Below are 14,383 nucleotides of genomic sequence, written 5' to 3' on the forward strand. Positions count from 1 at the left end.
GGGGAACAGTTGGAAAAAGGACTGTTGGAAAGTTGAGGAAAGATACAGAACCTTTGAAGAGTTAGAGTTGCAGCTGGACACAGACCAACATCGAATGAAACAGAAAGAGGAAGAAATTATTTTCAACTTGTAAATAATGCCCTGGAAGGTCATTCACAGAGTTAAGTATCAGAGAACCTAATTACTCCTTTGTAGACCTGGGCTCTTGCTCCTCTGGGCCACGTCACGGGGCGATGCAGGAACAGAAGGGCAAGTGGTGTGACCAGGGCCATCATGCTCTCCAGACTATTCACCTGTACTCAGAACTATTAGTATATCACCTGAAAAGCTGTCCTTTCCTTCTGTAATAAAAATGAATTACTGGGTATTTTTTTTTTATTTTTATATTTTAAAGATTTTATTTATTTGAGAGAGAAAAAGGGAGAGCATAGAGGGAGAGTGAGAAGGGGATGTAGAAGCAGGCTCCTTGCTCAGCAAGCAAGGAGCTTGATCCCAGGACCCTGGGATCATGACCTGAGCTGAAGGCAGATGCTTAACTGACTGAGCCATCCAGGAGCCCTGATTGCGTGTTTAAAAAAAAAAAAATAATGGAGTCAGAAAATACAGTTTAAACTAATAGAATGGTCTAAACTTCATTTTCTCTCCAATTTGAAAGTAAAGTAACTGCTTTGTGGGAAGCTTTTTAAACCACACAACATTGTTTTGATACAATAATTCAGTATCTCTATAAAATGTGTCTTCGTGAAAAACCAAAAGAAATAACACCAAGCCTTTAATATTAACATTGATATGGCTACTTTTTAATGAATCAGGCATGAGTCACAAAAATAATTTCCTTTTAACAGTAAGTGGTAAATACAATTTAAATGGTTAGTGTAATTTTAACATACCTGTTTTATAGTTCTGTGTAATAGAATTTTCTGTGATAATGGAAGTTTTTCTCTGCTGTGTCCAATATGGTAGCCACTAACTGCATATAGCTTTTGCGCACTTAATATATAAGGAATATAACTGAGGAATTGGATTTTTCATTTGGTTTCATTTTAATTAATTTACATGTAGATAGCCACATGATTTATCATACCTTTGCCACTATACACATTATAGTTAATTGTTCCCTTTTCATTTCATTCTCCCCCCTAAAACTCTGGAGTCCCTAAAGACACCTAATACTTCGTACCTTTTCTGACATGGAGCAGCTTCCTTCATGCTCTCTGGGAGAGTTTACAGGTGTTCACTATCAGTGCTGATGCTAATGGTCCCGCTCATCGCTCCCTTCTTCTTTTTTTAAAAAACACCTATTAACTGAAAACCTATTAAACACAAACTGCTTTAATAGACTCTGTGAGGAATTCATGACACACCTCGTGCGCTTGGGTTCCTGGCTTCGAGTTCTCTGGCGTGCGGCAGATCGAGAGCTGCAGAGGTTGCACACTTGACAAGAGTCTCGTGAAACCACAGCTGTGTTAGTTACTTTGTTCAGTGAGTTCACCCTTACCAATATTAAATTAGAAAACAGCTAAGGGGAAGAGTTCTTAATGGTCTACGATGCCAACTCTGCTGACGCCGTAAATTAAATATAAATCTTAAGCTCTGAGCCTATTTAATATGGATCCCATTGGTATTTACTCTTAATACACTATTAAAATACTTTAACACTGGTGATGTACTGAATGACAGTTTGACAGCTTGATAGTCTGATGGGTCTTGTGTATCTCTTATACTACTAAGGTTAAAGCTCTGGTTTGCATATTTACAAGCTTGGAACGTGCTGAAACTCTAGCAGGGATCTAACGTTTAATTCTGGTTGAGGAACCTAAATAATCCCTTCCCATAGGATCTAATCAAGCACTTCCATTTGACTTTTCATTCCTCAATTACCTGTCTTGCTTATCAGAGTTTAGGGGAGCATGTTAGTAAAGTCTAAAATGAAGTGGACAGAATTTTTTTTGATGAAGTGGTGACAGTTAAATAGACTAAAAGAACGTGTGCCACGATGGGAGGAGTCAAGATGGCGGAGAAGTAGCAGCCTGAGACCACATCAGGTAGCAGGATATCAGCTCAATAGCTTATCTAAACATTGCAAACACCTACAAATCCAATGGGAGATCGAAAGAAGAAGAACAGCAATTCTAGAAACAGAAAATTGATCACTTTCTGAAAGGTAGGACTGGTGGAGAAGTGAATCTAAAACGACGGGAAGATAGACCGCGGGGGGAAGGGCCGGCTCCCAGCAAGCGGCGGAGCAACGGAGCACAAAATCAGGACTTTTAAAAGTCTGTTCCACTGAGGGACATTGCTCCAGAGGCAAAACCGGGGTGAAGCCCACGCGGGGTCAGCGTGGCCCCAGGTCCCGCAGGGTCACAGAAGGATCGGGGGTGTCGGAGTGTCGCAGAGCTCGCAGGTATTAGAACGGAGAAGCCGACTACAGAGACAGAGCCGAGGACTGAACTCTCAGCTCGGGGTTACCTTGAACCAGTCGCAGGCTGGGTGAGCTCGGAGCATAGCTGGAGGCCAGGGATACGAGAGTGATTGGGTGCTGTTCTCTGGGGGCGCACTGAGGAGTGGGTCCCCGGGCTCTGGGCTCCTCTGGGCCAGAGACTGGGAGGCCGCCATTTCCATTCCCGTCCTCCGGAACTCTACGGAAAGCGTTCAGGGAACAGAAGCTCCCAAAAGCGAATCTGGCCCCCAGTACGGGTGGTGCAATTCCGCCTAGGGCGGTGAAATTCCGCCTCAGGCATAGACATTTGAGAGTCACTACAACAGGCCCCTCCCCCAGAAGATCAACAAAAAATCCAGACAGGATGAAGTTCATTTACCAAGGAAAGTAGATTCATTACCAAGGACAGCAGCGGAATTTCAGAGGAGGAGAAAGCAAAGCACGGAACTCATGGCTTTCTTCCCATGATTCTTTAGTCTTGTGGTTAATTTAATTTATTTTTTCAATTTTTTGTTCTTCTGCTAAATTTTTTAAAACTTTTACCCTTTTCTTTTTTAACGTTTTTTAACTAGTTTATCCAATATATATATTTTTTCTTTCTTTTTAATATTTTTTTCTTTGTTTTCTTTTTTTAATTTTTTCTTTTTTTTTTCTGAACCTCTTCTTATCCCCTTTCTCCCCCCCACGATTTGGGGTCTCTTATGATTTGGTTAAAGCGCATTTTTCTGGGGTCTTTGCCACCCTTTTAGTATTTTACTTCCTCCTTCATATACTCTTATCTGGACAAAATGACAAGGCGGAAAAACTCACCACAAGAAAAAGAACAAGAGGCAGTACCGAAGGCTAGGGACCTAATCAACACAGACATTGGTAATATGTCAGATCAAGAGTTCAGAATGACGATTCTAAACATTCTAGCCGGGCTCGAAAAAGGCATGGAAGATATTAGAGAAACCCTCTCTGGAGAGATAAAAGCCCTTTCTGGAGAAATTAAAGAACTAAAATCTAACCAAGTTGAAATAAAAAAAGCTATTAATGAGATGCAATAAAAAATGGAGGCTCTCACTGCTAGGATAAATGAGGCAGAAGAAAGAATTAGTGATATAGAAGACCAAATGACAGAGAATAAAGAAGCCGAGCACAAGAGGGACAAACAGCTACTGGACCACGAGGGGAGAATTCGAGAGATAAGTGACACCATAAGACGAAACAACATTAGAATAATTGGGATTCCAGAAGAAGAAGAAACAGAGAGGGGAGCAGAAGGTCTATTGGAGAGAATCATTGGAGAGAATTTCCCTAATATGGCAAAGGGAACAAGCATCAAAATCCAGGAGGTGCAGGGAACCCCCCTCGAAGTCAACAAGAATAGGTCCACACCCCGTCACCTAATAGTAAAATTTACAAGTCTTAGTGACAAAGAGAAAACCCTGAAAGCAGCCCGGGAAAAGAAGTCTGTAACATACAATGGTAAAAATATTCGATTGGCAGCAGACTTATCCACAGAGACCTGGCAGGCCAGAAAGAGCTGGCATGATATATTCAGAGCACTCAACGAGAAAAACATGCAGCCAAGAATACTCTATCAAGCTAGGCTATCATTGAAAATAGAAGGAGAGATAAAAAGCTTCCAGGACAAACAAAAACTGAAAGAATTTGCAAACACCAAACCAGCTCTACAGGAAATATTGAAAGGGATCCTCTAAGCAAAGAGAGAGCCTAAAAGTAGTAGATCAGAAAGGAACAGAGACAATGTACAGTAACAGTCACCTTACAGGCAATACAATGGCACTAAATTCATATCTCTCAATAGTCTCAATAGTTACCCTGAATGTTGATGGGCTAAATGTCCCAATCAAAAGACACAGGGTATCAGAATGGATAAAAAAACAAAACCCTTCTATATGTTGCCTACAAGAAACTCATTTTAGATGCGAAGACACCTCCAGATTTAAAGGGAGGGGTGGAAAACAATTTACCATGCTAATGGGCATCAGAAGAAAGCTGGGGTGGCAATCCTTAGATCAATTAGGTTTTAAGCCAAAGACTATAATAAGAGATGAGGAAGGACACTATATCCTACTCAAAGGGTCTGTCCAACAAGAAGATCTAACCATTTTAAATATCTATGCCCCTAACGTGGGAGCAGCCAACTATATAAACTAATTAATAACAAAATCAAAGAAACACATCAATAATAATACAATAATAGTAGGGGACTTGAACACTCCCCTCACTGAAATGGACAGATCATCCAAGCAAAAGATAAACAAGGAAATAAAGGCCTTAAATGACACACTGGACCAGATGGACATCACAGATCTATTCATAACATTTCATCCCAAAGCAACAGAATACACATTCTTCTCTAGTGCACATGGAACATTCTCCAGAATAGATCACATCCTGGGTCACAAATCAGGTCTCAACCGGTATCTAAAGATTGGGGTCATTTCCTGCATATTTTCAGACCACAACGCTCTGAAGCTAGAACTCAATCACAAGAGGAAAGCTGGAAAGAACCCAGATACATGGAGACTAAACAACATCCTTCTAAAAAATGAATGGGTCAACCAGGAAATTAAAGAAGAATTGAAAAAATTCATGGAAACAAATGAGAAAAAAACACAACGGTTCAAAATCTGTGGGACACAGCAAAGGCAGTCCTGAGAGGAAAATATATAGCGGTACAAGCCTTTCTCAAGAAACAAGAAAGGTCTCAAGTACACAACCTAACCCTACACCCAAAGGAGCTGGAGAAAGAACAAGAAAGAAACCCTAAACCCAGCAGGAGAATCGATATCATAAAGATCAGAGCAGAAATCAATGAAATAGAAACTAAGAAAAAAAACAGTAGAAAAAAATCAATGAAACTAGGAGCTGGTTCTTTGGAAGAATCAATAAGATTGATAAACCCCTGGCCAGACTTATCAAAAAGAAAAGAGAGAGGACCCAAATAAATAAAATCATGAATGAAAGAGGAGAGATCACAACTAACACCAAAGAAATACAGACAATTATAAGAACATACTATGAACAACTCTACGCCAACAAATTGGACAATCTGGAAGAAATGGATGCATTCCTAGAGACATATAAACTACCACAACTGAATCAGGAAGAAATAGAAAACCTGAACAGGCCCATAACCAATAAGGAGATTGAAACAGTCATCAAAATCTCCAAGCAAACAAAAGCCCAGGGCCAGACGGCTTCCCAGGGGAATTCTACCAAACATTTAAAGAAGAACTAATTCCTATTCTCCTGAAACTGTTCCAAAAAATAGAAATGGAAGGAAAACTTCCAAACTCATTTTATGAGGCCAGCATCACCTTGATCCCCAAAGAAGACAAGGATCCCACCAAAAAAGAGAATTACAGACCAATATCCTTGATGAACACAGATGCAAAAATTCTCACCAAAATACTAGCCAATAGGATTCAATAGTACATTAAAAGACTTATTCACCACGACCAAGTTGGATTTATTCCAGGGCTGCAACGTTGGTTCAACATCCACAAATCAATCAATGTGATGCAACAGATTAATAAAAGAAACAACAAGAGCCATATGACACTCTCAATAGATGCTGCAAAAGCAATTGACAAAGTACAGCATCCCTTCCTGATCAAAACTCTTCAAAGTGTAGGGATAGAGGGCACATACCTTAATAATATCAAAGCCATCTATGAAAAACCCACCGCAAGTATCATTCTCAATGGAGAAAAACTGAAAGTTTTTCCGTTAAGGTCAGGAACACGGCAGGGATGTCCATTATCACCACTGCTATTCAACATAGTACTAGAAGTCCTAGCCTCAGCAATCAGAGAACAAAAGGAAATTAAATACATCCAAATCAGCAAAGAAGAAGTCAAACTATCACTCTTCGCAGATGATATGATACTATATGTGGAAAACCCAAAAGACTCCACTCCAAAACTGCTAGAACTTGTACAGGAATTCAGTAAAGTGTCAGGATATAATATCAACGCACAGAAATCAGTTTCATTTCTGTACACCAAAAGCAAGACAGAAGAAAGAGAAATTAAGGAGTCAATCCCGTTTACAATTGCACCCAAAAGTATAAGATACCTAGGAATAAATCTAACCAAAGAGGCTAAGAATCTATATGCAGAAAACTACAAAGTACTCATGAAAGAAATTGAGGAAGACACAAAGAAATGGAAAAATGTTCCATGCTCCTGGATTGGAAGAGTAAATATTGTGAAAATGTCTATGCTACCTACAGCAATCTACACATTTAATGCAATCCCTATCAAAATACCATCCATTTTTTTCCAAGAAATGGAACAAATCATCCTCAAATTTATATGGAACCAGAAAAGACCTCGAATAGCCAAAGGAATATTGAAAAAGAAAGCCAAAGTTGGTGGCATCACCATTCCGGACTTCAAGCTCTATTACAAAGCTGTCATCATCAAGACAGCATGGTACTGGCACAAAAACAGACACATAGATCAATGGAACAGAATAGAGAGCCCAGAAATAGACCCTCAACTCTATGGTCAACTCATCTTCGACAAAGCAGGAAAGAATATCTAATGGAAAAAAGACAGCCTCTTCAACAAATGGTGCTGGGAAAATTGGACAGCCACATGCAGAAAAATGAAATTGGACCACTTCCTTACACCACACATGAAAATAGACTCAAAGTGGATGAAGGATCTTAATGTGAGAACAGAATCCATCAAAATCCTTGAGGAGAACGCAGGCAGCAACCTCTTCGACCTCAGCCTCAGCAACATCTTCCTAGGAATATCAGCAAATTGCAGGGAAGCAAGGGCAAAAATGAACTATTGGGATTTCATCAAGATCGAAATCTTTTGCACAGCAAAGGAAATAGTTAACAAAACCAGAAGACAACTGACAGAATGGGAGAAGATATTTGCAAATGACATATCTGATAAAGGGCTAGTGTTCAGAATCTATAAGGAACTTAGCAAACTCAACACCCAGAGAACAAATAATCCAATCAAGAAATGGACAGAGGACATGAACAGACATTTCTGCAAAGAAGAAATCCAGATGGCCAACAGACACATGAAAAAGTGCTCCACGTCACTCGGCATCAGGGAAATACAAATCAAAACCACAATGAGATATCACCTCACACCAGTCAGAATGGCTAAAATTGACAAGTCAGGAAATGACAGATGCTGTTGAGGATGCGGAGAAAGGGGAACCCTCCTCCACTGTTGGTGGGAATGCAAGCTGGTACAACACTCTGGAAAACAGCATGGAGGTTCCTCAAAATGTTGAAAATAGAACTACCCTATGACCCAGCAATTGCACTACTGGGTATTTACCCTAAGGATACAAATGTAGTGATCCGAAGGGGCATGTGCACCCGAATGTTTATAGCAGCAATGTCTACAATAGCAAACTATGGAAAGAACCTAGATGTCCATCAACAGATGGATAAAGAAGAGGTGGTATATATACACAATGGAATACTATGCAGCCATCAAAAGAAATGAAATCTTGCCATTTGCGACGACGTGGATGGAACTAGAGGGTATCATGCTTAGTGAAATAAGTCAGTCGGAGAAAGACAGCTATCATATGATCTCCCTGATATGAGGACGCGGAGAAGCAACATGGGGGTTTTGGGGGATAGGAGAAGAATAAATGAAACAAGATGGGATTGGGAGGAAGACAAACCAAGTGACTCTTAATCTCACAAAACAAACTGAGTGTTGCTGGGGGGAGGGGGGGGGGGTTGGGAGAGGGGGATGGGGTTATGGACATTATGGAGGGTATGTGGTATGGTGAGTGCTGTGAAGTGTGTAAACCTGGAGATTCATAGGCCTGTACCCCTGGCTATAAAAATACATTATATGTTTATAAAAAATAAGAAATAAAAAAAAATAATAATAAAAAAAGAATGTGTGCCATATTGGAACAGAGGATATTTGCTCATTTAAGCTAGACAATGTTTTTAAAGGTGCATCTAAATAATTATTTGACTTCACGGTGCCTGGGTGGCTCAGCTGGTTAAGTGTCCGACTCTTGATTCTAGCTCAGGTCATGATCTTAGGGTCATGAAATCAAGCCCTTTGTTGGGCTCCATGCTCAGTGAGGAGTCTACTTGAGATCCTCTCCCTTTCTCTCTGCCCCACCTCCTGCTCACACTCTCTTTCAAATCTATTAATTAATTGTGTTATTGATTGATTGTATTACATTAGTCACCATAAAATATGTCCTTACTTTTTGATGCGGTGTCTCAAGATTCATTGTTTATGCACAATACCCATTGCTCCATGTAATACCTGCCCTCCTCAATACCCACCACCAAGCTCACCCTCAGTTTGTTTTTCAGAGTCCACAATCTCTCATGGTTCATCTCCCCCTCTGATTTCCCCCAATTCACTTTTCCTTTCCTTCTCCTAATGTCTTCCTTGTTATTCCTTATGTTGCACAAGTAAGTGAAACCAGATGATAATTGACTTTCTCTGCTTGATTTATTTCACTCAGCATAATCTCCTCCTGTCCCATCCATGTTGATGCAAAAGTTGGGTATTCATCCTTTCTGATGACCGAGTAATATTCCATTGTATATATGGACCATATTTTCTTTATCCATTCATCTGTTGAAGGGCATCTTGACTCTTTCCACAGTTTGGCTCTTATGAACATTGTTGCTATGAACTTTGGGGTACATATGGCCCTTCTTTTCACTACATCTGTGTCTTTGGGGTAAATGCCAAGTAGTGCATTTGCCGGGTCATAGGGTAGCTCTATTTTTAATTTTTTGAGGAACCTCCATACTGTTTTCCAAAGTGGCTGCACCAACTTATATTCCCACCAAAATATAAGAGGGTTCCCCTTTCTCCACCTCCTGTCCCAACATTTGCTGTTTCCTGCCTTGTTAGTCTTTGCAATTCTAACTGGTGTAAGGTGGTATCTCAATGTGGTTTTGACTTGAATCTCCCTAATGGCTGATGATGATGAACATTTTTTCATGTGTCTGCTAGCCATTTGTATGTCTTCATTGGAGAAGTGTCTGTTCATGTCTTCCATCCATTTTTTGACATGATTATCTATTTTCTGGGTATTGAGTTTGAGGAGTTCTTTATAGATCTTGGATATCAGCTCTTTGTCTGTAGTGTCATTCGAAAATGTCTTCTCCCATTCTGTGGATTGCCTCTTTGTTTTGTTGACTGTTTCCTATGCTGTGCAGTTCTTTAAAAAAAAAAAAGGTTTTTTGACTTGCATTTCCACCGAAATTGGTACCAAGCATAAAATAAATGGGGGAGACTGTAGATGCACTAATATCTGTCCATGTAACAAAACCATAGCAGTGAAAGAAAAAATCCCAAGAATCTAAAACAGTGCAAGTGAAAAGGAGTCACTTTGAATCTGAAGAAAAAGATTTTACTTCTGAGAGGCCTCATCTCTGAATGTTGTTTTCTTAGAGAGTCCTAAGGCTGCACTTTTCAAAGACATCATGAGAAGAAAAACAATTTCTATGTGTCTGAACTTGTTTTTAAGGATATTTTTTGGACATATTTTATAGAGTGAATCATCCAGCCATTGAGGGAATGAATCCCTGCCTCACACAGTATCTGATACTTAGTAAATGCTCAGTAAATATTGCTTGAATAAATGAGATTCCTGAATTTCATGCTTTAGCTATTGCTCTCAGCTTTTAAAAGAATTCTTTACTTTTTTTTTTTTTTTACTACATTTAGTTAAGTGCTCAAACACTTAGATTGTCATCCCTGATGATGACTAGGAGGTGAAATGATCACGCCCCCCCCAAGGTTGTTTTCTTACTTAAATTATGAACCAACAGTTTTATATGAGCTCCCACATTCTTTGATAGTGTCCCCAAGAGAAGGAATTAATGAAAAGTGCTCAGTACAGTTTTCTTTTACCTGAGAAAATAATTTTTCAGGAAAATATGATTATTATTTTTTTTTGGTTTGGTGTTTGAGACATTAAAGACAGTGTATAAGTAAAACCTGATTTTTGTACTCTAAGAATATGTAACTCCCCAGATTTATAAGAAGCAAGAGAGAAAGGCCCTTCCATAGAAGTAAGGACCATAGAAACTAATGTGGAAGCAGACTGGTACCACCCGTGATGGTTGGACAAATATGTGTCCTCAGTGCTGACATCCCATTTCTTTAGACCTCTTGAGGGCATGTGTTAAAAATGCCAGTCGGTAGAGCTGCCTTGAGCCTTTTCTTTATGGGGAGAATGCAAAGGCAGGCAAAAGACATACTTAGCATATTCTAGCTTGCATATTTGGAGTAAAGGAGACTTGAGATTATATTTAACAGCAGAATGATTTGTGGTATTTTTAATTATAGAGAAGTTGTTATTCAAAACATTTCATTGTTTTGAAACATTTCATTGTTTCATGTCATTCAAAAACATTTCCAACAGGTGCGATTTTGGTATCATTTGTCCCGGCATTCACATCTCTCGGTTTTTACAAGAACATCCCTGGATGGGGATTTGCAAAAGCAAGGTGATCTAATTGGAATCTCCAAATCTCAGTGGACACAAGCAAAAATCAATCTCCTTGTGAAGGCTGGAGAATCTACTCTACCTTTTCAGGTAAGCAAGCACGTAAGAAATGAATATGACTCAGCAGAAGATGCTAACTTAATACTATTTTTCTTAGAGAACAATGTAACACATATATAGCACATATGTCCCATAGATTTATCAGATACTGAAAAAAACAAGCACATTCATAGTCAGGGATGAGTACAGATGTTACACTGAGTGCTCAGAAATTATAATTTTTCATTTTAGAGTTCTGAATTTAATTATATAGAAGTAATTGCGTGGACACTTAGCAAAATTGGAGATAAGAATTGAATAGGAGGAAGAGAAAACGATTGAATAGGATGGCAGAGAGAAAAGTAATTTAATAAGAAAATGTTTATTTTTTAATTGAGGATGGCAGATTATATGAGATGGTGAAAAAACCTGGTTTGCACTATGCTTGCCTTTTAATTCTGATGCCTTATTTTCTGCTGCCCATTAATACAGAGATTTTGTATCAATCTTTTCTGTCATTTTCTTGGCCCATAATAAAAGAAGGCAACTGTAGATTATCAAATTGGTGCCCAAACTTCAACCCTCCTGGATATGGCTTCCCTCTGGATGACATTTGTAAAGAGAGATTTTAGAAACTAGATTGGGTGATAGAATATAGGAGAAAACACAGCCTTTGGAGTTAAGTGGTCTGCGTTCTGATCTCTGCTCAGTTCATGGGTTACTAAGTGACTCCAAATTACATTTTTGAGCTTCACATTTCCCTATCTGTGAAAACCACAGAGATACTAAAAGCAGTACTTCAGGGGAATCTGAGTATTAAAGACAAAGCTAAAATTGTGGCCACAAACATGGGCTCTGGAGTCGGGGGTTCAAGCCAGGTGTGTGTCATAATGGGGAAGTTGCTTAATCCCTATGCATTTGTTACTTCTGTTAAATAGAAGGTGAGGGTCATTGTTGGGGGTTAGGAGCCCTCATAGTGACATTCCTCATTGGTCATCATCTCTGAACAAGTTAAGATAAATATAGAAGTCAAACAGCAAAATATTTTGGAGGAGATGCTTTTAGAATCTGCAGCCATATGTAGAATAAAGAGATTTATCCAGAAAGCAGTGAACTGTGCCAGAGAAATCCAGGACTCACATGTTGGGGGAAACCTATGACTATTAGCCAGAGCTGTTGTCAGAGTCTAAGTCTCCAAGAGTGGGAGTTGAAGGAGAGACAAACAGCATGAGTTTAGCACATACAGCTTATTCTTCTAACATCACTAATTAGTTATTTCTTCCTGTCCATGGGAGAGAGTGAAGTCAATTATAGCAGTGTTTCTGCAGGGGTAAGTTCCTGCCCATTGGAAGTAGGAGGAGTAGGGAATAAATATGGACTCCTGTCAGTATTCTTTCCTTTCTAGAACTGTTATGAAGGTTGAAAGATTTATATATGTAAAGCAAATATGTAAAGATATCCTGGCATAGAGTGAACACAGAAAGTTAATTCTTATTATTGCTGTAATTATCAGTTGGACATAGTAGACACTCAGTAAATATTAGGGAATAGTAGACATTCAGTAAATATTAGTATTCTTTATTTTGAAAAGGAGTGCTCTCTTGACCAGAACTCTAGGCTCAGTGATTAGAAGCTATGTCACTCAGGTCTCTAAACTCCCTGATTTTCAAGGATCACATTGATGCGTGTGCTCCCATATCTAATGGACAAAAGTACTGTGAATCTAGTAACTCTTAATAGGAAAGCAGTAAAGGCCAGTTATGGGATCATATAAGTTCCAATCTCCATTACATGTGACAGGGCAAAAACAATCAGAACAGTCTGTTCTCTTGTTTCATTTATTTGTATTCTGTACAACATGATTTTCATTAGGTTTGCTTTTAGTTAGAATGAAACTTACCATGAAGATCTTTCTCAGTCCATTGTTAATTCCCATTCCTGGGAATTAAGCAGAATGTCCTTCTCCACACAAAAACCTGCATGTGAATAACGATTCATGATTTCCTTACAATTACTCAAACTTAGAAACATTCCAAGATGTTCTTCAGTAGGTGAATGGATAAATACACTGTGTTCCATCCAGACAATGGAATATCATTCTGTGCTAAAAATAAATGAGCTATCAAGTCATGAAAAGACATGGGGGATCCTCAGGTCCATATTACTAAGTGAGAGCAGCCAACGTGAAAAGTCTACTCTCTCTCTCAGTCCAACTATATGGCATTCCGGAAAAGGCAAAACTAGGGAGACAATAAAAAGATCAGTGGTTGCCACGGGCTGGGGTGCTGGGAGAGAGGAGGGATGAACAGATAGAGCAGAAAGGATTCTTAAGACAGTGAAAATACTCTGTATGATAATATGATGATGGATAAAAGTTATACATCGGTCCAAATGCACAGAATGTTCCACATCAAGAAGGGACCATAATGTAGACAGTGGACTTTGGGTGATTATGAGGTTCATCATTTATAACACATGTCCCACTATGGTGGGAGATTGTTTGTTTTTTGTTTTTCTCAGAGACTGGGGGCATGGAGAAAGAGGGAGAGAGAATCCTGAACAGGCTTAAGCCTAGCGCACAGTCTGATGCGGGGCTCGATTTCACGACCTGAGATCATAACCTGAGCCGAAATCAGGAGTCAGATGATCAAACAGGGGAGCCACCCAGGCACCTTGGGAGATGTTGATAATGAGGAAGCTGTGTATATGATGGGGCAGAAGGTACAGGAAAAAATTATACCTTCTCCTCAGTTTTGCAGTGAACCTAAAATTGCTCTAAAAGTCTTAATGAAAAACAAACCTAAACCAGATTGTCTTCTGTTAGACCCAGTATTTGAGAAACGTTTTGGGTTGAAACACAGGCCATTCCTTCCTGGGCCTGCAGGCCCTCATTAACCGATCCCCATTACTGAAGGGATTGAGCGTGGCACCCTTTTCTTTTCCCTTTAACATTTCTTCCTTGGGGTTCTGGTTTGTGTTTTGCTTTGTGTTGCTGTGAAAAGTGAGCCTGATATTTATTATCTGGGGCATATGAACTGGTTTGTAGGGTGACTGGTGGTTTGATGGGATTTTGTAATTGGGCAGCAGTGGATTTGTGATGTTTTTCTGAATGGCTCCGGGTTCTTGCTAGGTCTTCTTTTGCCCCAGAGGACCTTTTAGTCTCTGCCTCTGTCCTCCTTAATTCCATTACTTGGCTACAGTATATTTGTTTTAGAAACTGCAAGTAAAAAAGAGGAAGAATTCCCTCAGATTTCATCATCAAGAAGCCCAGTGTAGGTCCACAATCTCTAACCAACAATTTGGAAAGTTAAAATTTGGAGAATGGTAAGCTTTTGAAAAACAATTTGGAGGCAAGACTTAACCTCACCTGAACCTGTATGAGGTAGGTGTTCAGGCCACTCGTTCGGT

General features: G+C 39.5%; 1 protein-coding gene across 3 annotated transcripts in view; it reads left to right on the top strand.

Annotated features, from left to right (window-relative positions):
* Positions 1–14,383, top strand: part of MALRD1 (MAM and LDL receptor class A domain containing 1) — an 800,866-nt gene that overhangs the window by 112,688 nt on the left and 673,795 nt on the right. For all 3 annotated transcript variants that reach the window (XM_046012349.1, XM_046012350.1, XM_046012351.1), the window contains exon 13: positions 10,853–11,026. In XM_046012349.1, the coding sequence (XP_045868305.1) occupies positions 10,853–11,026 (174 nt within the window). The remainder of the gene's footprint in view (positions 1–10,852; positions 11,027–14,383) is intronic.

This window comes from Meles meles, chromosome 7 (genome assembly GCF_922984935.1).
Source record: "Meles meles chromosome 7, mMelMel3.1 paternal haplotype, whole genome shotgun sequence".
NCBI lineage: Eukaryota > Metazoa > Chordata > Mammalia > Carnivora > Mustelidae > Meles > Meles meles.